This window comes from Bos mutus, chromosome X, assembly GCF_027580195.1.
Source record: "Bos mutus isolate GX-2022 chromosome X, NWIPB_WYAK_1.1, whole genome shotgun sequence".
Classification (NCBI taxonomy): domain Eukaryota; kingdom Metazoa; phylum Chordata; class Mammalia; order Artiodactyla; family Bovidae; genus Bos; species Bos mutus.
In genome coordinates, this window is record NC_091646.1 from 31,767,920 (window position 1) to 31,790,456 (window position 22,537).

At 47.3% G+C, this 22,537-nt stretch overlaps 1 protein-coding gene across 5 annotated transcripts in view; it reads left to right on the top strand.

Moving 5' to 3' along the window:
• Positions 1-22,537, top strand: part of ZNF185 (zinc finger protein 185 with LIM domain) — a 58,951-nt gene that overhangs the window by 28,291 nt on the left and 8,123 nt on the right. For all 5 annotated transcript variants that reach the window (XM_070365972.1, XM_070365971.1, XM_070365970.1 and 2 more), the window contains exons 13-21: positions 519-617; positions 2,982-3,077; positions 3,866-3,955; positions 10,131-10,325; positions 15,409-15,603; positions 17,999-18,109; positions 19,126-19,206; positions 21,212-21,283; positions 22,302-22,404. In XM_070365972.1, the coding sequence (XP_070222073.1) occupies positions 519-617; positions 2,982-3,077; positions 3,866-3,955; positions 10,131-10,325; positions 15,409-15,603; positions 17,999-18,109; positions 19,126-19,206; positions 21,212-21,283; positions 22,302-22,404 (1,042 nt within the window). The remainder of the gene's footprint in view (positions 1-518; positions 618-2,981; positions 3,078-3,865; positions 3,956-10,130; positions 10,326-15,408; positions 15,604-17,998; positions 18,110-19,125; positions 19,207-21,211; positions 21,284-22,301; positions 22,405-22,537) is intronic.

Here is a 22,537-nt window from a genome sequence, read left to right on the forward strand (position 1 = left end):
GGACTATAAGGAAAGCTGACCACCAAAGAATTGATGCTTTTGAACTGTGGTGTTGGAGAAGACACTTGAGAGTCTCTTGAACTGTAAGGAGATCCAACCAGTCCATCCTAAAGGAGATCAGTCCTGGGTGTCCATGGGAAGTACTGATGTTGAAACTGAAAGTCCAATACTTTGTCCACCTGATGCGAAGAGCTGACTCATTGGAAAACACCCTGATGCTAGGCAAGATTGAGGGCAGGAGGAGAAGGGGATGACAGAGGATGAGATGGTTGCATGGCATCACCGATTCAATGGACATGGGTTTGGGTGGACTCCGGGAGTTGGTGATGGACAGGGAGGCCTGGCGTGCTGTGGTTCATGGGGTCACAATGAGTCGGACATGACTGAGCGACTGAACTGAACTGAACTGAATTAAATTACATCAAATCAAATTTACATTAAATCATTAAATTACATTAAATCAAATTTACATGAAATCAAAACCCATTAAATCAGCAAATGTTTATTTTCCCATCCAGATCAATTGCACAGTCAAGTGATGGCAACATGGGATCGGAAGCCATGGGCTCCCCAGATGAAGACTTGGTTGGAGCAGACGTCAGCTCTGGGAGAGGAGGGTGAGCTACCCTGGGGAAGCCAGTGGCCCCAAGTTGCTGATTCTTTCATGTTCCTGGTGACAGTCCAGGGTCAAGTGTCCACAGCTGCTTGGGTTGCTGGGGGCAGGGCACTGCTCATTTTCCATAGTCCTGCCCACTGCTTCCCCCATCTCCAGCATTCCCACCGCCACCACATCCTTTGTCCCTGGACTTTCCACTCTCGAGATTTACCTCTCCTTGAATCTTGCTTCTTCTCCTACTCTCTTCCACTGGCTCTCAAGTTCCTCCCAAGGAGGCACAAGGTAGACATGGGGAGCTAGGTTGATCTGTGGCAAGGAGAGAATGATGGGTGAATCACTGCCTTCTTGCTTCTTGGCTGAGCTCTAAGGGCAAGCTAGAAGGAAGTCCTTCATCTCTGCTTTTTCCCTTCCCTTCCAGAAGCCCCAAAGCCTCCTCCCTACCCCCACCTTTCTTCTCTGGCCAGCTCTACTCTCAGGTTCAGTGAATGGAAGAGCAGTGGCCAGAGAGAAAAAGTGGGAGATGAGTGTATCCACCTGGGCTCTGACTTCTTGGACTTGGATGGAGTCAGGGCCCATTTTCTCAGGTGATTTGTGGAGTGGCAAAGTCGCACCTGTCCCCAAGTGGTTTCAAACCAAGCATAACTCTTCCTGGGGAGAAAGGTCCAGGTGTGAAGATGTTGGCAGAGATAGTTCAGCTCCAAGCTGTACTACAGCCCTCATGGTTCAGAGAAGATGGCCAGAGAGGAATGGCGAAAGTGATGCCTGCAGAGAGCCTCTAAAGCATTTGCCAGCCAGCACCCCTGCCCCACAGCAGTCTGTCCAAGGAGGGACTCCTCTGCTTTCCCAGCTGGTCCCCTCAGTTGCCCCTACTTGTCCGAGCCCACCAGGAGCTGCTGCCCTCCCTATGGTTACTAGTTTGCAACTGATGCCTGAACCCTGACCCCCACTTCCAAATCAGGAGCACAAGCCCACCTGGGAAGAGGATGGCAGGCTGGTGCCTCTGGTGCCAGGAAAGCCCATGGGGCCAGGGCCTTGGTTCTCTGAGCTTCCCCTAGTGGGGAGGGCTGTGCAAGAGCCCCACACCTGCAGCCAGTGTCACAGTGCTGGCCAGCACGGTCCTGCAGGTTGACTCCATTCTCTGGTCTAACATTACTGGACTTGGTTCTTGATTACTTCATCTTCGGATATTTATCCAGATCATCCTTCTTGTGCATGCCCCGTGACAAATTGAAGTCTTTGATTTCTGTTTTCAGTTTCCTTAAAATGAAGCTGAAGCTCATATTAACTTGCAGAATTATTTGAAGAATCTTATAGATTTTTATGACTTTTAATGCAGTGTTTTACACTGTCTCTTTTATAGTTATTTTGACAATGACTGTTAAGAGACTTGCTTCTATGATCTTTCCAGAGAAAAAGTTGTTTGTCATGAACAAAAAAGCACTCTCCCTTTCCGTTCATTTTCCTGAGTTTACTTAATAAATTAATTCAGTGATTATGGTGGGTGATTGGGTGGAGTGTGCAGGCTAGTACAGGTGACCAGGTGCTCCATGAGCCCTAACTTTGCGGAGTGCTGTGATTCATGCAGAGACAGAGAACTCAGCCTACACCTGGGAAGGCTGCATAAGACAGCACCCACTGAATCTGTTATCAAATTGACGGGCACAGACATACTGCAAACGGTTGCAGCTTCTGCAGATAGCCACAGGGCCCAGTAATAATCATGGGAGCATTTTAGCACATGTTAGGGCCCAGACTGATGCTGAAGCTGAAGCTCCAGTATTTTGGTCACCTGATGTGAACAGCCAACTCATTAAAAAAGAGCCTGATGCTGGGAAAGATTGAGGGCAGAAGGAGAAACATTGAGTGCAGAAGGAGAAGAGGGCATCAGAAGATGAGATGGCTGGATGGCATCACCAATGCAATGGGCATGAAATTGGGCAAACTTCAGTAGATGGTGAGGGACAGGGTGATGCTGGAAAAGAGTGAAGGCAGGAGAAGGGGATGACAGAGGATGAGATGGTTGGATGGCATCACCTACTTGATGGACATGAGTTTGAGCAAGCTCCGGGAGTTGGTGATGGACAGGGAAGCCTGGTGTGCTGCAGTCCATGGGGTCACAGAGGGTCAGACACGACTGAGTGAGTGACCTGAACTGAACTGAGGGAGGCTTCGTGTGCTGCAGCTCATGGGGTCACAAAGAGTCAAACATGACTGGGCGACTTAGCATACATGTGCACACGCTGTTCTCAGAAAACATATGAGGCAGACACAGTTATCACCCAATTTCAGAAGCCACTCTCTTGGGGGAAGTAGACATAAAGACACAAAGTCCTGAACCAAGACCAGGCTTGGCCTCCTTCCACAGGCCGTGCTCACCTGCTGGCTTCACCCCTCTCCTGGATGATCAGGAGGTGCCCAGTGCCAACTCACAACCTCTCAAGCTTGCACCAGCAACCACCAGGTAAGGGTGGGCCAACTGCCCAATGATCAACCTCTTTGCCGCTGGCACCTTAGGTTCCCCCTCGCACTTCTCAGCTCTATGACATCTTCACATCAGGCAATCACCACAGGACAGGAAGCCTAGAAGGGGCCCTGACATAGCCCACCCACTGGGGGCAGTGGGAGAGGAGGTACAGGTGATAAGTCAGGTGACCCAGACAACTTAGCACATAGCCACAGGGACTCAAGCTGAGGTGGCAGAGAAGAACACATTGGAAGGTGGAGCTTAGAAAGAGACCCTGCTCTAGAGTACTCAAGGGGAAGAATCCCAGGGACAACCAGTAGAGGGCTCAGTCCCAAGGAGCTTTTGGAGGTGGCTGGGGAGGTGCAAAGGTGCAATGGGAAGAGGTTGTACATTCCCAGGCTGCACTCTTCTCTGCCCTATTTGATCTACCAGTCCACCAGTGGAGAGAAGCCATTTTGCTATGGATTTGTGGAACATTTAGTAAGTAAAGGTCTTTCTGGATTTCCACAGAGCCCCAGGAAATGTAAGTCATGCAAAGATGCTGGAACCCAAAACTAGCAGGACACTTCCCTAGGGATTCCAAGCTGGTCATGACCAGTGCTTAGTCTTGAACTGGAGTGTTAAGGCCACAGCCAAGGCTCACAGGATGCTCTAACTCACAGCAGCCTTTATTGGCACACGTAGGTCCCCCTTTCCCAGGAGAATGCAGCCAGGATAGGGAAGACCCGGGCCCCCAGTCTTCTTTGGTCTGAGGCTTCAGCAGGCCTGTGTGCTTCCTCCCTCAGCTCTGATGCTATTTCGGCCTCTGCTGTCCTGGCCAACAGGAAGAGCAACAGCCTGGCAGACCTGGAGGATATGGAGACAAATCCAAAGGGGTAAGGCATCAGCCAACAGTGCTTCTGTGGTGGAGAGACACAGCTCAGGTGTGCATTAGCCCTTGGCTGGGAAGGTGAGATCAGTGATGCCTACTAGCCAAAGGGATGTGGCGAGGGCTGAAGCTCCAGCTACAAACCTCTGGCCTGTGCCTCCGAGGCCACAGAGCCTCCCAGTACACCTTGTTGCATCTAGCCAGGAAGTCCTCCATTATCAGGAAGTCACCCACTCTTTTGGTCAGCACTCACTTGGATGGCACCTGCCCTGTCCTGGAGGTTGGGACATACAGACAAAACCCAGCCCATACTGGAATAGGGTAAGTGGGGCCAAACACAGCCTTGTGCAACAGGTGATTTTGAGCTGAATTTTGAAAGGTGAATAGGAATCCTCCAAGCAAAGGGAACAGTATATACATAAGACTCCAAACAACCTGGTATTTACTTGTCACTGCATGTAGCTGAGTGTGGAACAGGCTTGTCACTACAGTAGGCATGGGATGACTGGCCTTTAGTACCAGATATCATTAATAATCACAACAGCCACTTCACTTTGGGGAAACTCCTGTGTGCACAGACCTGTACTTAGTTTCTCATACAGTCCTCCCCACAATCGTGAGCTTTGCACCTAATTATAATGAAGAACAAAGGACTAGAAGTCACATCTCTGTGACTCCTGGGAAGAACAGTGCTCTGAAAGAAATAACCAGGTTGCTAAGATAAGAGAGTAATGGTGGCGAGGAGGGTACTACTTAGATGAGTGGAGTGGGGCAATGACTCAGGAGAGCTCCTCTAAGGAGGAGAAGGAACCAACAACTCTAGGAAGAGCAAGGAGAAAAGAACTGGAGATGGGGAAACATAAACTAAAAAACTCTGCTGTGGGAACACACTTAGCAGGTTCCAAAGCATCAAGTAGCTGGAGCCAACCTGGTGAGGGGGATCACAGATGGAACTGGGCCCTGATAAGCCATGAGAGGGAGACTGAATCTTATTTCAATTTTTAAGCCAGAGAGGGACGTTGTCTGATTTAGGTGTTTAAAAAGTGAGTGAATTCCTGCAATGTCACACCTCATTACAGCTACTTTTTTTTTTTTTACATTTGTCACCCCTATATAAACCACAATGCTGGGGGTTGGGTTGGCAACAGATCTCTAAGGTATGAGGCCCTATTATGTGACTTTTTTATGTTTTGAATTGCACTGAAAGTTAACAGAGTGAAAACAAAAACTGACACCTGTTACCAGATTTGAGGAGGGTTAAAGAGGACCCTCCTGTGGGCCTCGGTTCTTGGTAAGGAACCAAAGAAGAATCTGAGGTCTTACCCATGGCAAAAGAAAGTTTATTAAGGAAAAAACAGAAAGTACACCTCAACTGAGACATAGGCCAACCCAAGAGAGGCACTGGCAACAGAATGATGAAGTACAGGGCTTTTTCAAGACAGAGGGCTTTTACATATTCACCTAGGCCAGCATGGACTGACAGTTTTGATTGACAGTTGGAAGTTGCATAACAACAGGCTCTATCACACATTCTTTCCCATAATTCAGTCTGTTATAATCATGTATGTATGCATAGATAGATATATGTATGTATGTATAGATGTATGTATGTATGTATAGAATATTTATGAACTCTCAATGGACTCCTGGATGCCTAATGTTACTTGAGGATCCACCTGCACATCAAGGGCACATGTGCGGGAATTGAAAAAGCCCCTGTGGGCTTTGTATGGACTGTCTGCCTAAGGCACATGTGCTAGAGCTGGTAAAGTGTGGTTATTTTGTAGCATATTGGTGAGCTCTCCTGGGCCATAGTGGCACATGTCTGGGGTGGGGTTTAGACATCAGCTTGAATTATCCATTATCTTATGTAATATTCCTCAAACCTAGGGAAGGATCTTGCTTCTTGCTATGCAATTTGACAGTGGAGGAAACAGACGACTCCTGTGAAGAGCAGAGCTAACAGTAGAGCTCAGATAGGGCTAACTCTGGGCTTCCCTTGTGGCTCAGTGTAAAGAATCTGCCTGCAATGCAGGAGACCCAGGTTCAATTCTTGGGTCTGGAAGATACCCTGGAGGAGGGAATGGCAACCCATTCCAGTATTCTTGCCTGGAGAAATTCGTGGACAGAAGAGCCTGGCCGGCTATAGTCCATGGGGTCGCAAAGAGTCAGACATGACTGAGTGACTAACTCTAGAGCACAGGTTTGCAACTACTTTACTCTGCTTAAAAGTTTGCAAAATCAAAATTGATCAGTGTTTCACAAATCTAGCTGCACTTGATAACCACCTGGGAAGTTTTTGTTTTTTTAAGTATCCAGAAACCATGCAGAGATTTAGACTTTATTGTTCTAGGATAGTGGTTCTGAACATGGGGCATCTCCCCCACCTCCAACCCCCGAGTCACTTAGCGATGTTTGGAGACACTGTTGATTGCCACAAATGGGAAAGGGTGTTACTGGCAAGTAGTAGGTGGAGACCAGGGATGCTGCCCAATGGCCGACAGTGCGCAGGACAGCTCCCATCACAGTTATCCAGTCCAAAATTTCAATAATGGTGAGGTTGACAAACGCTGTCCTAAAGCTGAACTCTACGGAAAGTCAGAAGATACGGTCTGGAAAAAAAAAAAAAAAACGGCGCACACACTCCCCACCTTCGCTGCAGGTATCTGAGCAGTGGGCGCAGAACGTATACGCCTGCACATGCGCACACCTGCACACCTTTGGCTCTAGGCCAGCGCGAGGCCTTCCTGTGTGCGCCTGTGCGTGCGTGCCCCGCGGGGGGTAGGGGGGGAGGTGAGCGTATACGTCCAGCTCCTGTGCGCCTGCGCGCGCCGCCATGTCCTGCGGCCGTATGCTCGCGTCGCGGTGCATATCGGGAAATGCGACAGTCCACGCTTCGAAATGGCTACCCTGGGCGAGAGAAACCTTGGCGGCGGTTCTCGCAAACGCCGCCAGATGGCGCTCGAGGATCACAGTTCTGCCTGGCCGCCCGTCTTGGCGCTTTGGGCTCACTGCCCATCCCCCGATGGCCTGGAGGATCTGGGCGGTCCCGCCCGCATGGAGTTGACCCAGGCCCCCTGAACCCGATTGCACCATCACCACAGTGCAGGCGGAGGCAGGAGAGAGGAAGGGAGCTGGGTGGCCGCAAAGATCCAAAGGGGCTGTTTGGCGAGCTGCCCTGGAGGTCTCTGGACGCCAGACGCTGGTCTTCAGAGCTGGCCGCGGCCAGGACCCATGGACACGAGGGGAGGGCGGCTCGACCCTTCAACCCCGAGGGACCCTGGGTCGACCTGCCAGCTCAGGGTGCTGGGGCTCCGTGGGGAGAGGACGTCATTATCAAGAAGTCAAGGAGGGAGGTGAACAGGTTGGGTGGTCCAATCTGCACAGCAGTGCCTTTGTCCTAAAGTTGAAGAACTGCGCTAATCTGACTTTGGTTTTTGTTCATCACGGTATATGACAGGTGCAGGAAGAGGTGGTATAGTGTAGTGAGCATGTACTCCTGTGCCTGGGCTCTAATGTAAGCTCTGTCCCTTACTTGCTGTGTGGCTTTGGGTATCTTACTCATCTCTGTGCTTCAGTTGCCTTACCTGTAGAATAGTGGCAAAAATACATCATACCAGGCAGGGCTGTTGTGAGGGTTAAATGGTTTTGTGTGCAGGTCATTTCCTGGCACAAAGTACTACATACATGTTGGAGTCTCGTTTTATTAAAAGTTAAAGCTAAATAACCAGCCCCAGAGGAATACCTCTTTCCACCAGAACTATTTAAGGACATGGGGAATGCTGGCCTCTGCTCCTCTTTTCCAGGTTTATTGGCCTGATTTCATTTAATAAGACACAGAGTCGCTCACCCGTTCCCCAGTAAATTTTTGTCATTAGACTTTACATCTAAAGCATATGCTGTTTTCCTCTGTGTTGCAAGTCTGGGCTTTTCAGATTTATGTTCTCTCTGCATTAGGAACATGTGAACTTTAAGCACGTGTATTCACTGTGGACAACTGCTGTCAATCATTGGAAGAGTCTAATGGAGGTACCAAGAGTGGAAGGAGCTGTTGTTTTCTATGTAAAGAATATGACTGTGTCCACGGTTGGCAGTAGCTGGACTAGGCTTCCAGATTTTTGATCTAATTACAGCCAGAAGTATTATAATACCTTTACTATCTCTAAACACTTGACTTCTAGGCAATTTATTAGGGGCCAGGAGGACTTCTGGGTTGTTATATTGCTCAGCAAGACTTCTTGTGACTGTTTTACTAAAATTTATTTTTCATGGGTCAGGTGGGTTATACCTTCTATAATTGTAATGACTCTGCTCTGAGGCCTAGGGCAAAGCAGCTTTATTCATCTACTTGTCCCTTCATCTACTTGTCCCTGTGCCACAGTGGACATTCAAATTGCTCTTTGCTGAGAATCTTGGCTTTATTCACAAACTTGGTGAGGATAACTTCTATCATCATAATTCTACTGGAGCTATGGGTTGGTACAGGACTCTGATTAAGTAAAGTTAGCTCATGGGGTTCTCAAGGCAAGAATACTGAGAACTAAAGAGCCTCTTGATGAAAATGAAAGAGGAGAGTGAAAAAGCTGGCTTAAAACTCAACATTCAAAAAACTAAGATCATGGTATCTGGTCCCATCACTTCATGGCAAATAGATGGGGAAACAATGGAAACAGCGAGACACTGTTTTTTGGTCTCCAAAATCACTGCAGATGGTGACTGCAGCCATGAAATGAAAATATGCTTGCTCCTTGGAAGAAAAGCTAAGACCAACCTAGACAGCATATTAAAAAGCAGAGACATTACTTTGCTGACAAAGGTCCTTATAGTCAAAGCTATGGTTTTTCCAGTAGTCGTGTATGGATGTGAGTTGGACTATAAAGAAAGCTGAGTGCTGAAGAATTCATGCTTTTGAACTGTGGTGTTGGAGAAGACTCTTGAGAGTCCCTTGCACTGCAAGGAGATCAAACCAGTCAATCCTGAAGGAAATCAGTCCTGAATATTCACTGGAAGGACTGATGCTGAAGCTGAGGCTCCAATACTTTGGCCACCTGATGTGAAGAACTGACTCATTTGAAAAGACCCTGATGCTGGGAAAGATTGAAGGCAGGAAGAGAAGGGGATGGCAGAGGATGAAACGGTTGGATGGCATCATCAACTTGATGGACATGAGTTTGAGCAAGCTCTGGGAGTTGGTGATAGACAGGGAAGCCTGGTGTGCTGCAGTCCATGGGTCACAAAGAGTCAGACACAACTGAGAGACTGAACTAAACTCAACTGAAAGCTAGCTCAGGGCTTCTAGAGTCAGGAAACATGCTCTTTAGGCCTTTTTGGTTTGTCATTGACTCAAGCCTATAAGTCATAATGGGATGAGTGTGTCAGGGTATTCTGCTGGCTAAGGGAGTGGCACTATTGGAGAAGAGCATACTTTCCAAAAGTTATGAGTTCCGTTCCTCTTGTTATTCCAGCTTGAAGGCAGTGAGTCTGTCTACTATGCAGTTAACTTCCATGAATAAAGAGCCCCAAGGCTGGAGGTAGCTGGTGGTATGATCTTCTTGCCCTAATATAGCCTCCCAATATAGTCATCAGCAGTTGGAGGGAGGCTGCTGATTGGCAGGGTTGAGTTCAGGATGGACCAGGATCAAGGTGATGGTGAACTAGATAGTAATTTTCTGGAAGGCTAGGCTCATGTTCTCAATAACCTGACTCAGTCTTGGCCACTGGCCTAGTGGGCGTATGACATCTTTGGTGCCTGAGGCCATCAGGCACCAGCACCATCACACAGGATGTGGAGGAGGCACCAATGATGAGTACAAGGCCCTTGGAAGCATGCCAGGATGATGGTGATGGGAGGGAAGTGCAAGTATACGGTGATGTCAGGCCAGGAAGGATGGAAGATCTCCCAAAGAACTTGATACTGAGGACAGCTGGGAGGCCACTACCTCCTTGCTGGATTCAGAGGGTGGCAAAAGCATCTGGGCTCAGGCTTCATCTTATACAGGGACAGCCTTTGTCAGTTGGAGGGGAGCAGCGGTGCTGGGGTCCTCCTGAGGAGGACATGAGCACTCCCTGACGTGGGGGCCATGCCAGGCTCCTTCCCCACCCTCTCTGGGAGAGGAGCCTGCTGTGGTCATAGGAGGGGATATGGATGTGCAGTGGATGATCAAGGACTCATTCTTCCTCAGCACCTTGGTTGTTTTTGAGGAGAAGAATGTGGTTACCAAGGTGGGAGAGGCATGGCAGGGGAGGCCCCGAGTCCTGCAAGATGATCAAGGAGACCCAGCTGTACCCACCCAGCAGTGCACAGACCCCAGCACCTCAGAGCAGAGCAGCCCCGGAAATCCTGAGCAGCGCCTGGAAGTGGATAGCCCAGCCAACAGGTAAGAGCTACTCTGTGCCAGGCTCCTGCTAGCCTGCCTGAACTGGAGTTTTGTCATGGGCCATGACCAAGGTAGGACCCACTTTTGCCCCACATCCATGCCAGTGCCTGGCACATTGCACACCTAGATACTCAGGCTCCTGCCTGGTGAATGCAGTTAGAATGGTGAGTCCCAGGCATGGAGCAGTGTCAAGTGGCTTCCTTTGGCAGAAGGAACTGAGATGGAGCCTGTGATGGGAGCAGTCATCTGTTCCCAGAGGTAAGAAACTCTGGCTAATTTCTTATGTGTGGAGGAGGAAGGAGGTCTCCCAGAGTATAGGAGCACCACAGGTCAGGGTGAGGGTGGTCCCAGGTAAGATGAGGATGATATATGCGTGTAAAAAGGCTCTGTCAGAGAATTAGAAAGGATGAGGGTAAGGGGTGACTGTGAAAGAGTACATCAAGGTGGAGCAGAGAGAGAAGGTCACAGTGACAGGGAGAAAACAGGAGAGTGCAAGCATATTTAGAGAGGTGCCCTGATACTAGCAGTAAAGGTGGGGGCGGGATTATGATTGGTGATGTGTTGGTATGTGGTATGCATGAGTGACAGGGCAAGTGTAATTGTCACTAGAGATGACCTTGTGGTGTGGGTGTGAGGTGTTCAAGTCAAGGCTTTCCTGATGGCATCTGCCTGGCTGAACATTACATTCATGCCCTATAAAGCTTATGGATGTGCTGACAGATGGTTGAAACACTACAGGTTTGTATTGCTTGGAAACTTCATGGAGAGCAAATGAAAGCACTTATCACTTCTGCAGATCCAAGCAAGAGCGAAATGCTAGAAGGGAACACAGGAGTGTTTCACCAACCCAGGAAACAGGGAACAGTAGCTGTGGCTCCTATTGCAGAGACAGATAAAATAAAAAATTAAAGCTCAACATTGAAAATACTAAGATCACGGCATCCAATCCCATGACTTCATGGCAAATAGATCAGTAAAAAAGGAAAATAGTGGCAGACTTTATTTTCTTGAGCTCCGAAATCACTGTGGATAGTGACTGCAGCCATGAAATTAAAAGACACTTGCTCCTTGGAAGAAAAGCTACGATAAACATAGACAGTGTCTTAAAAAGCAGAGACATTGCTTTGCTGATAAAGGCCCATCTAGTCATGGTTATGATTTTTCCAGTAGTCATATATGGATGTAAGAGCTGGACCATAAAGAAGGCTGAGTGCTGAAGAAGCCTCTTGAGAGTCCTTTGGATAGGAAGGAGATCAAACCAGTCCATCCTAAAGGAAATCAGTCCTGAATATTCATTGGAAGGACTGATGCTGAATTGAGGCTCCAATACTTGGGTCACATGATGAGACGAACTGACTCATTGGAAAAGACCCCGATGCTGGGAAGGATTGAAGGCAGGAGGAGAAGGGGATGGGAGAGGATGAGATGGTTGGATGGCATCACTGACTCGATGAACATGAGTTTGAGCAAGCTCTGGGAGTTGGTGATAGACAGGGAAGCCTGGTGTGCTGCAATCCATGGGGTCACAGAGTCAGACAGTACTGAGCAACTGAACTGAACTGAATAATTTTATAGCTCTGTCATTCCTGATGCCTGAGTATAACAAAGACAGTGTAACTTGAGGTATAAAGGAAGACCTTGGATTTCTTGGATGACTTAACTGGTGAAATTTATTCCTCAGTTACTTGAAAGAATCAGAATTCCTCATGAGGGAGTACTTGTTCCAACAAAAGTTTAGCAGCAGTAGTTGCAATGGCCCTTTTAAAAGCGAAAGCTTCAAGCCAGTGAAGGAACAGACATGGTAGTAAGAACATATTTAAAATCATGAGATTTGGGAGATGAGTGAAATCAAATTGCCATTGAAGGAAAAGGTCTTGAACATGTGTATATTAAAAAAATTCTATACGTAAGTGATAAAAATTTCCAGTAGAAACCCACTGGCTTAGAATACCTGAATTTAAATTTTAAAAAGTAAAATTGCAACCAAATTAACATTGTAAAAATAATTGAAATTATGACTGATAACATTGTGCTGTTGTTTTCTAACATCAGGCAATTCAGGGCAGCACTGGGACTCCGAAAAATAAAAGCATATCATGGACAGTGAGGGCACTGATAAATCTCTAAGAATTTTATATGATTTCTGAAATATTTATGTAATTAACATTTTACCCATTAAATTTAGGAAATGCTCTGCATTATTATTATTGGATTGATGCTTCTCATGTAATTTATATAATATAAAATATATTGTATATTGTACAGTATAAAATACAAATATACAACTCACAAGACAGCTGTTTTTATTAAATTAACAATATTAGATTAGCTTTGTTTGCCAAGGATTTACCTAAATTCTTTGAATTTGAATTTTTTAAAAATTCATGTTTATAAAAAATTCTTATAAAAGAATACTTTTTCTTCTGTACATTCCAAGTACTAGAAAAATTTTATTGAGTTTTAGAAATATTTAATTTATATAAGTATTTATCCCTAAGTGAACTGGAATAAAGGATAAGTGATCTTGTAAGTTTACTTGGTAATTCTATTCAAAAGTAAAAAGATATTACACATATATAACATACACGTGTACATAAATGTTCAGATAGACATAAATGGAGATCTTATGGCTTTAATTCTAAAATTTCAACCATGTGTCAGGTATAAACACAAAGTAAAGACTCATTGGTTTGTATAAGAGCTGGTTCTCCTTTTTGCCACACTTTATATTTTTATCAGAATTCTGTTTCTGGCAGATGGGACAAGTTGAGGTCACCTGCTCAACACAAAGGCTAAAGCTTCCTGCTAATATTTGTACAGGAGGCTTTAAATTTTTTTGCCCTAATATATAATCTTATGGAGACTGTAGACTAAATTTTGGGTGAGGGACCAAGGAGAAACTAGTCAGTTGGGGTACCTTAAAAGTTATCTACCTGGACAAAATATCTAGAACATTTCCAATTAGGTTTTTCAGCATGTTGTTTTTATGCTTTGTGACCATGGAGAGCTCACTGCCAGTGAAGGCAGGACCTAGAAGGCAATATATTTGTCCTAGACACTTAGGGGAAGAGAAGTCCTTAATCATAGATAGTTTGGGATATTGGGAAGCAATAGTAGGTTCTGTGGAGAGTTGACAGGGAGATGGGAATGAAGAAGTGAGAAGAGCTAGTGCACCCAGCTCTTTCAAGAAGCTTGGCTGTTGCAGGGGGGAGAGAAGCCGTGGAGTCGGAGTGGGGTGGGGTATTTGAAGTTAAGAAAGACCTTTTTGTTTGCCTTAAACGGGCCGTCTAAGTTATTAGCCCATGCTTCTGCTTTTATCCCACTTCCATCCGCAGACTTAGTGATGGGAAGTGTAGTGGCAGCTACTTGGTCAGACTAGGGATGGGAAGGGCAGTCGGAGTTACATCCTGAGAGCAATTTGTGACCTGCAAGCAGACCCTCACCCCATAATTTTCATGTGTGGGGGGAAAATAAAAATGCTATTACTTCGTTAGAAATAACTGTGACGGCTTGGCAATAAAAAAGACAAGGAGATCCTAACTGCGATCAACAAACGGGCAACAATGGTACGTCTGTGCCTGAGCCTGTGCATGTGCCTCGGGCTCATGCTCAGTGGAGTTTGGCAGGTGTGCGCCTGCAACAGCCGCCATTTTCTGCAACTGAGAGCTCTGACCGCGATGTCCGTCGTGAAATACGACTATAAATAAATAAAATGGCTGTCCTAGGCGTGCTCAGCTTTGGCAGGGCTTATTCTGGGCTTTTCCCATGTTAGCCAGCAGATGGCAAGCAAGGATCACCAATGGGTTGAGCCTCACCTGTTGGGCATGCTCAGAAGCCTTTTGGTTTTCATGGCCCTTCCCCCCGCATTGCAGGGTCATCAGTCTGTTTGAGAATGTAGCGAGCCCCAATGATTCTCTTCCCACTCCTTTGCCCTCCTACCCCCGCCCCCCAGCCAGCCAAAACAGGACGTCCCTGTAGCTCAAACAGTAAAGAATCTGCCTGTGATGCAGGAGACCACAGTTCCATCCATGGGTCAGGAAGATCCTCTGGAGAAAGGAATGGCAATCCACTCCAGTATTCTTGTCTGGAGAATTCCATAGACAGAGAAGCCTGGTGGGCTACAGTTCATGGTGTCGCAAAGAGTCAGATATGACTGAGCTACTAACACACACAGCCAGCCAAAGCAGCTGAGGGGAGAAGCCTCTTGCCAGAGAGCTGGTGCCCTGCTGGATTTTTGTGTACAGGCATTCTGAGCACCTCAGCCTGGGGAGAAGACAGGATGGCTTGGGACTATTTAAGCAGGACAGGTGAACTGGGACTGGGGAAATTTGGAGAAAGGAGCGATGGTAACAGGACGAAGGGGACAGAAATGCCACTGTTTCCAGCCAAGAGAGGTCTTTGTCTTTTAAAACATCATTGAGGTCATCAGTAGTCATTTCCAGTAGTCATGTATGGATATGAGAGTTGGACTATACAGAAAGTTGAGCGCTGAAGAGTTGATGCTTTGAACTGTGGTGCTGGAGAAGACTCTTGAGAGTCCCTTGGACTGCAAGGAGATCAAACCAGTTCATCCTAAAGAAAATCAGCCCTGAATGTTCATTGGAAGGACTGATGCTGAAACTGAAACTCCAGTACTTTGGCCACCTGATGAGATAAACTGACTCATTGGAAAAGACCCTGATTCTGGGAAAGATTGAAGGCAGGAGGAGAAGGGGATGACAGAGGATGAGATGGTTGAATGGCATCACTGACTTCATGGACATGAGTTTGAGTAAGCTCCAGGAGTTGGTGATGGACAGGGAAGCTTGGTGTGCTGCAGTCTATGGGGTCACAAAGAGTCGGACACAAATGAGCGACTGAACTGACCTGAAGTCATCAGGTGTTCTTGGGGACTGTGTTTGCGATGGGAGGGGAGCAGTGGTGCTGGGATCCTCCTGAGGAGAACATGAATGCTCCCTGAGGTGGGGGCCATGCCAGGCTCTTATGTGCCCCCCAACCCCCCACCCCCAGGAGAGGAGCCTGCTATGGTCACAGGAGGGGATATGGGTGTGCAGTGGATGACCAAGGACTCATTCTTCCTCAGCACCTTGGTTGTTTTTGAGGAGAAGAATGTGGTTACCAAGGTGGGAGAGGCATGGCAGGGGAGGCCTGGAGTCCTGCAAGATGATCAAGGAGACCCAGCTGTACCCGCCCAGCAGTGCACAGACCCCAGCACCTCAGAGCAGAGCAGCCCCGGAAATCCTGAGCAGCGCCTGGAAGTGGACAGCCCAGCCAACAGGTAAGGGCTACTCTGTGCCGGGCTCCTGCTAGCCTGCCTGAACTGGAGTTTTGTCAGAGGACACACCCCAAAGCAAATCCTAACACTAGTCATGCCCGTTACCTTCTGCAGGTGTGATTGGCTAGGAGTCCTTGTGAAGCTGACCAGCAATGAGCATACCAGGGGTAGGTCTCTGTGGGCTTGAGTTTGAAGCCACAGCATCAAATCTGTTACACCAAGCCTGACAGCCGTTTAGAGCATGAAGACCTGAGTTGACAGAGGGGTACAGAGTGCCTTTGCCACTCATGGGGGTGGAAGATTTCTGAGGAAAGTGTGTTATAATGTGAATAAATTCTTCCACTGCCACAGCCACCAGGATGGCCTTGCATGGCAACATATCCATGTTCCTTAGCTCCCCAGAGATCTTTCCCCAGAGTGGCCACAAGTTTGGGAAATGATATACAAATGAACTTCCCTGGTAGCTCAGACGGTAAAAAGTCTGCTTGCAGTGTAGGCAACTTAGGTGCAATCCCTGGGTCGGGAAGATCCCCTGGAGAAGGGAATGGCAACCCACTCCAGTACTCTTGCCTGGGGTATTCCATGGACAGAAGAGCCTATATACTCCATGTGAGCCAGCTGTAGATAGCAAACAAAATGGCCAGTCCTCTATCCCCACCCTCATGAAACACACAGTGAACCAATGACCGACTACTACAGCAGTAACAACACAGTAATAGCCATTAGCATTTGCTTCGAGCTGAGAATGTGCAGGCATCCTTCTGATGCTTTATGTGTACTCACTTAATTCTCACACCAACCATATGGGAGAAGTGCTATTATTATCTGTTCTACAGATAAGAAACTGAGGCAGAAGTAGGTTGAATAGCTGGCCAGTAGTCGTCCAACCAGGCAGTGGCCTAATAGGGATTAAAACACAGTCAGCCCAGGGTCTGTGTTGCTAATCACCGTGTCATATCTGCAGCCTCTCCATTTTTGATAAACTGGCTCGTCTTATCCTTCAGGTCTCCTTGCTGCTGCAGCTCTTTTGTCACCTGAACTATTGTGTTGGGTGTGGATAAGTGGATGCCAGACACTTGCTAGCTGCTCAGTCAGAAATGGATGCTGTTTCCTTCCTCTTGTACTCAGTCTTCTTTCCACTGTCTGATTTTGTACTTTATCCCCCCACCTGTCTTTCCAGGTTCCCATGGGGCTTCCCCTCCCAGCTAGTCCACCTCCTCCAGTCTCCATGGTGCATTCCTGTGTCCTAGAGTGATATAGAACCAGCACAGGGTGACTGGGCACATTGAGGCAGGGAACCTCATCCAGCCTGGGGTGAGAAGGCAGGTACCCTGGAAGGGCTTCCCAGAGGAGAAGGTTGTGTTGTGTGCAAATGTACCAGAGAGGTCAGGTGCACATGACATAATCCCTAAAGATGGGGCTTGGGATCTGGGCAGGTGCTAGATCATGATTGTTCCCTACAATCCCCACTCTTAAACTAGTTGAAGTCCTGTGCACTGGATTCTCTGGCAAAGGGGTGGTATCCCAGAGGCTAGGGCAGGTGGATGAAGCCACAAACTCAGACATGATCTGAGTGGCACCATGTTGGAGAGAAGCCAGAATTAACCCAGGGTAGTATGTTCCCATAAAGCTGGGCTGAGAGTGTTAAGACAGGGAGTTGACATGAGATGATGGCACAAATGGGGAAGGCTCAGGGATGGAACCTAAAAGAATTCCCTGAACTGTAATAGGCAGGCAGCTGCAGCAGCTTTTGGTATGGGACTGCTGATCCAGGAACGGGCAGAATAAAAGCAAGTAATGGCCTGGCCAGAAAAACACCTTGTGAGCTGGCTAGGAGGTCCAATTCCAGGCCAAGGGTTGTGTGTTATACCAAGGGGTTGAGATTCAGTAAAACCATTATACCCATAAGTTTTCTTCCTCTTCTTATGGCAGGTGACTTCCAGAATAAGGTCCATCCACATCTCTTCCTTGGTGATGCCTAAATTAATTTGTCCCTCTCTTCCTCAGCTTTGTATTCTCCAGAGACTTCACTGGAGGAAGGGGGCAGGGAGCTCATTCCAGGAAGGGGCTGTTTGTCAAGTCTGTGCTAGCCCTATAGCTATGCTATAACCAAGTGAATCACAGGCCAAGGCCCTTGGCTGTAGGAGTAGTTATGGGCACATGCTTGAAGGCTGGGGTCTTGCCTCTGACTTACAAAATGAGTGCTTCTACCCATTGATTTCAGGAGCCTCAGAGAACAGAAGCTCAGTGATCTTCAAAGTTTGTTTAAAAAACCTTGGCATTCTTTTAAACTCCTTGACATGGCAGTTTTGGCATTAACCCCTGATAACCCTGTGTGACTCTGCAACACATCAGTTCTCATTGTTGATGTACTTGCCCCTCCCTTCACTTGTTTCAGGATGAGAAACCCCTCGAGCTGTATGGTCTCTGTTCCCAGCCCTGCCCCTCCTGAGCAGCATCCTATTCACATGCCAGCCTCCCCAAGTGAACTGGAGCCCAACTCAACCAGGTAAGAAGAGACCATCTGGGAGATGTTCTCTGGGCTATTCCCTGGAGCTAAAGGACTCAGCTTTTGTCTCATGCTACTTCCTTGACACTAGTTCTAGTGCCTACTGCAATTCCCAGCAGCCTGCTGGTCAAGGGGCCACAGAGTGTAGCCCAGGTTCCCCTAGTATAAACTCCTATGTGGAGGCCTGCATGGAGTCTCCCAGTGAGAAGCTGATGTGTCACTTTCTAGGGCTCTGCTATCCTTTTGACCTTGCTAGTGTTTCTTGGGGAACATGCTTGAAAAGGCCAAAGAAATACCTCTGAGGCCAGGGCCTATGTCATCTCTTTCTCTCGTGATATCTGTTGTGAGAAGAGGCACATACCTACTGCCTCACCTCTGCTCCTGGCCCCCATGCCATGTTAGAGTTCAGGAAGGGAGTCATAGCAAGGAGGCTGAGTGAGGTAGGGGTGTGTGTGTGTGTGTGTGTGTGTGTGTGTGTGTGTGTGTAGGAGAGATCAGAGGAGCCTCTACTGCCATCAAGCCAGCAGGCTGGAGTGCAGAGCATGGAAATGGGGCCAAATTTGGGGTCATTATGAGTCTATCATGAAATAGACCTTGTTTCCAATGATGCCAGTGGCTTGTCCAGGGTGAGGCAACTTCTTGACCTCCGGAACTCCATGGGTGAGAAGGGAGAGAAGGGGGAGATTAGATTGCAGGTAGAGATTTGAAAATCTAGGATTGAGGCTTATAGGCAACCTCAGTCCCAGACAAAAGGGAAACAAAATGTGGTGAGAGAGGAGGATAGAAAATCTACTGGACTGAAGTCTCAGGAGGGTAGTGTACCACCACTGGCTGTAGGGAGCCTCTTTCTAGCATTCTCAAATCTGCACACAGCCGGCTATACCCATGAGCTTTGATTTCAGCCCAAGTCCACTAAATGGGGGTTCTCCCTGCCCTGGATCCCTACTTTAGATCAGGCCCAGTCCCCTGAAATCTTCCAGTATACCTATTTCTGTTCTGTTATGCTTTTTCTACAGCAAAGGGATTCTCTTTGTGAAGGAGTATGTGAATGCTGGTGAGGTATCTTCCAGGAAGCCACTGTCTTCATTCTATGGCAGGTAAGAAGTCCCAGATCTTTCATATCATGGCCTTCTCCTGCCAGGCCCTGTGTTGTTCTCATTCCTGCATCCCCAGTACCTCACTAAGTACATGGCCCGAGTACCTTCATTTATCGTATAGGTGGATGATTTAATTGCCCATGGACATGATATATCTTTCCAGCTGTTCTACCTAACTTGATGTCTTGTGCTCCTCTTTTATCGTTACTTCATCCTATGCTCCACTTGCAGCCTCATCCATTTCTACCTATCTTTCTCAGTAGACTACAAGCTTTCTTTTTGTGAAATCCTGAGAGTATCACTCTTGATAGAGCTGTTGAGGCCCTTAAGAACCGTCTAGTTAATTCTATCCTTCCAGAACTCAGAGCTCCTCTCTTCAGATCCCATGCTCCTTCCAGCATGCCCGTTTGCTTCATTTGAACACACATTTGACTGTGTGTATTCACACAGATACATGCATAACTTTTCACTCATCTTCTCTTTGCTTGCTTCCTGATGTTGTATTGAAGTCTACCTCTGTGCCACCTGAGCTAAAAACTAACCCACACTGAGACAGTGTCCTCCTGGGAATTTTTGAAAATGACACATCCCCTCACTTCTGGGGTTAGGATTTTAGTAACAGAAAGGAACATCCTGGCTTTATTTCAGGATTCGGCCTCTGGAGATTCCAGGCCAGCTTTCACTGCTTCTATGGAATGATGAGCATGGGCATAGGGATCAAGTTCAAGTACACACACAACCCTCATTTGTTAGGTCATTTTGGGCAAGATGGTCAACTTTTATGAGTCACAGTTTCTTCATTTGTAACTCCTTAGAATGATTTTTCCCCAGTAGCTTTTTTGAAATATAATTCATATATCATAAAATTCACTCTTTAAAGTGTACAGCCCAGTCATTTTTGGTACATCCACAATGTTGTGAGATCATCAAAGCTATCCAATTACAGAAATTTTTATCACCCAAAAAGGGAACTGCAGACCCATTAGCAACTCTCCCCCTCCTCCCACCTGACACACACACCACCAGCCACAGCCCTTGGCCACCACTATTTTCTGTCTCTATAGACTTTTCAGGGAGGTTTCAATATGAGAAATACTGTTTACTGTTATAAACCTCCAGCACCCTCAAGAGAGCTATCTTTGCCTCTGTGAACACTGTCCATCTGGTATTTCTTCTTCCAGTCTCACCAGTACTTTGTTTAATTGGACACTTAGAATTGTGTAGTTCAATGTATTTCCCCCCTTTGCTTTACATTCCAGGAGGTTTAGAAATAAGCTTAGTGCTCAAAAGAAATCAAAACCTGGGATGAAATTCTAGTTCACTCCTTTTACTGCAAGCTTGACCTTAGCCAGGTCACTTACCTCAGGAGGTCATCGCACAGCTCCTATGAGAATGGAAGCTTCACCAAAGCATGTCCTAGAGCTTGTAGCTAGTTTTCCTTCCTTGGAAATAGTTTTTAATCATTAGTTTTTATGTAAGAAGTCATATTATTGAAAAATAAAGACATAAAAAGAAAAAAAAAAAAGCCACCCTGAATCACACTCTGTAACTCAAGCACAGGTATTATATTGGAATGTTTCCTTCCTTTTTTGTTCCTATTCTTAGTATCTGATTTCTGCTGTAAGTGGGCTTCTGGTGACTGTCACATTATAACCCAGGTATATATGTGAGGAGAAAAGCCATGGTCCTTTCCCCCTGGTCAGTGAAAGTGACAGTTCTGGTATGCACAGCCTCCAGAATCCTAGCCACACACTTGTCATCTTCCTCATCATGGCAGGTCTTCTTTGTCCCCAAGGCAAGGGATCTTCTCTGCAAGAATTATGCCTTGGTGGCACCAAGTTTAAAGCTTCCCCTACCATTTAGCATAACAGACGATGGCAAGTCAGGCAGTCACGTCTCAGCTTGTGGCCACAGGGTTAATCAGAAAAGCATTCTCCACTAATGACTGCAGTAGTGATCTGCCTCCCATTTTTTGCCCTCCTCTCTCCCATAACACTCCCTGCAGCATTGGCAGCAATGAGGACTCATGCAACATGGAGGAGAAACTCCCATATGATGGTACTCCATACTCTGAGAGGTAAGTCTGCTGTGTTACCAGGGAGCACACAGGTCTACAGATGAGAAGCAGCTGAGGGAGATGTAGCCATTAAGTCCATTTGCTTTTGTCTACTGCTTTGCTACTTCTGATCCATTTCCAGATATGATGTGTCATACCACACAGCACAGGGCATGCGTCCCTCATCTAGGTGTCACACTTGTGGCAACCAAAGCCTTTGAATCCAGCTAAGACCAGAAGGCAAACACAGTGAATCAGTGACAGAGCTAGGACGAACCCCAGGGCCCTGACTGCTCTGCCTTCTAACTGTGAGCTGGAACTGGTGGTGGTAAAATACGAGCGAGGAACAGAGCTGTGATGAGGGCAGGAGTCTTTAGCAACAGTGTCAAGAAACTGAGCCCTGGGCCAGCAGCAGGACAGGCAGGGACGTTCAGCAAGTTCTGTCTGAGGGGGAAAAGCAGGGGTGACTCCAGGAACAAAGGCAGAAATCCTGGAACTGGGGAGATACTCAATCTACAAGTCGGTATCTAGGACTCCAGTATTAGGTCCCAGCAGGCTCCACAGCCACACTGACATCATGATAGTCCTTGGGTCCTTGCTGTCCCTGTGATATTCCAGGCAGGACCCAGTGTCCCAGGCATGAACAGAAGGGTCGTCAAGACAGGGAGCCGGGTAGGGCATACAAGGACATGTCTCCTGTAGGAGAAGACATGGGTCTTCCCGTTCTAGAGGGGAACAGCCCACCATGCAGATATGTTTGGTAGGGGGACAGGGAGAAGCAAGCTGCCTGGAATAAGAATCACATTGCAGTGTCCACGTGTATGATAGAGAGTAGGGTGAAGATATGTGACTGGTTTCTGGAAACAGTGTGAGGGTCTACAATGGGCTGAGGTCCAGTGTGGCCCAAGGCTAGACATGGCCAGCTGCACACCACAGGTAAAGATGTCAGGCTGCCTGCATCAAAGAACAGAGTCTGGCTGCATCACATCAGTAGTTTGCATACCAGCCTGACTGTGGATTCTTCTTTTTCATTTTCCAGAACAAGTGGCGGGATCTGTACTTACTGCAACCGGGAGATCCGAGACTGTCCAAAGATCACCTTAGAACACCTTGGCATCTGCTGCCATGACTATTGCTTTAAGGTAAGGAAGAGGGGTGGTGTTGCCGAGAACATCATCCAGAGCTGGGGATTCCTTTTGGGTTCAGAGAGTATGGAGAAGGCTTGATTCTGAATGCTCATGCTCCATCTCGGGGGCTTTGCAGAAGTGGGAGCTG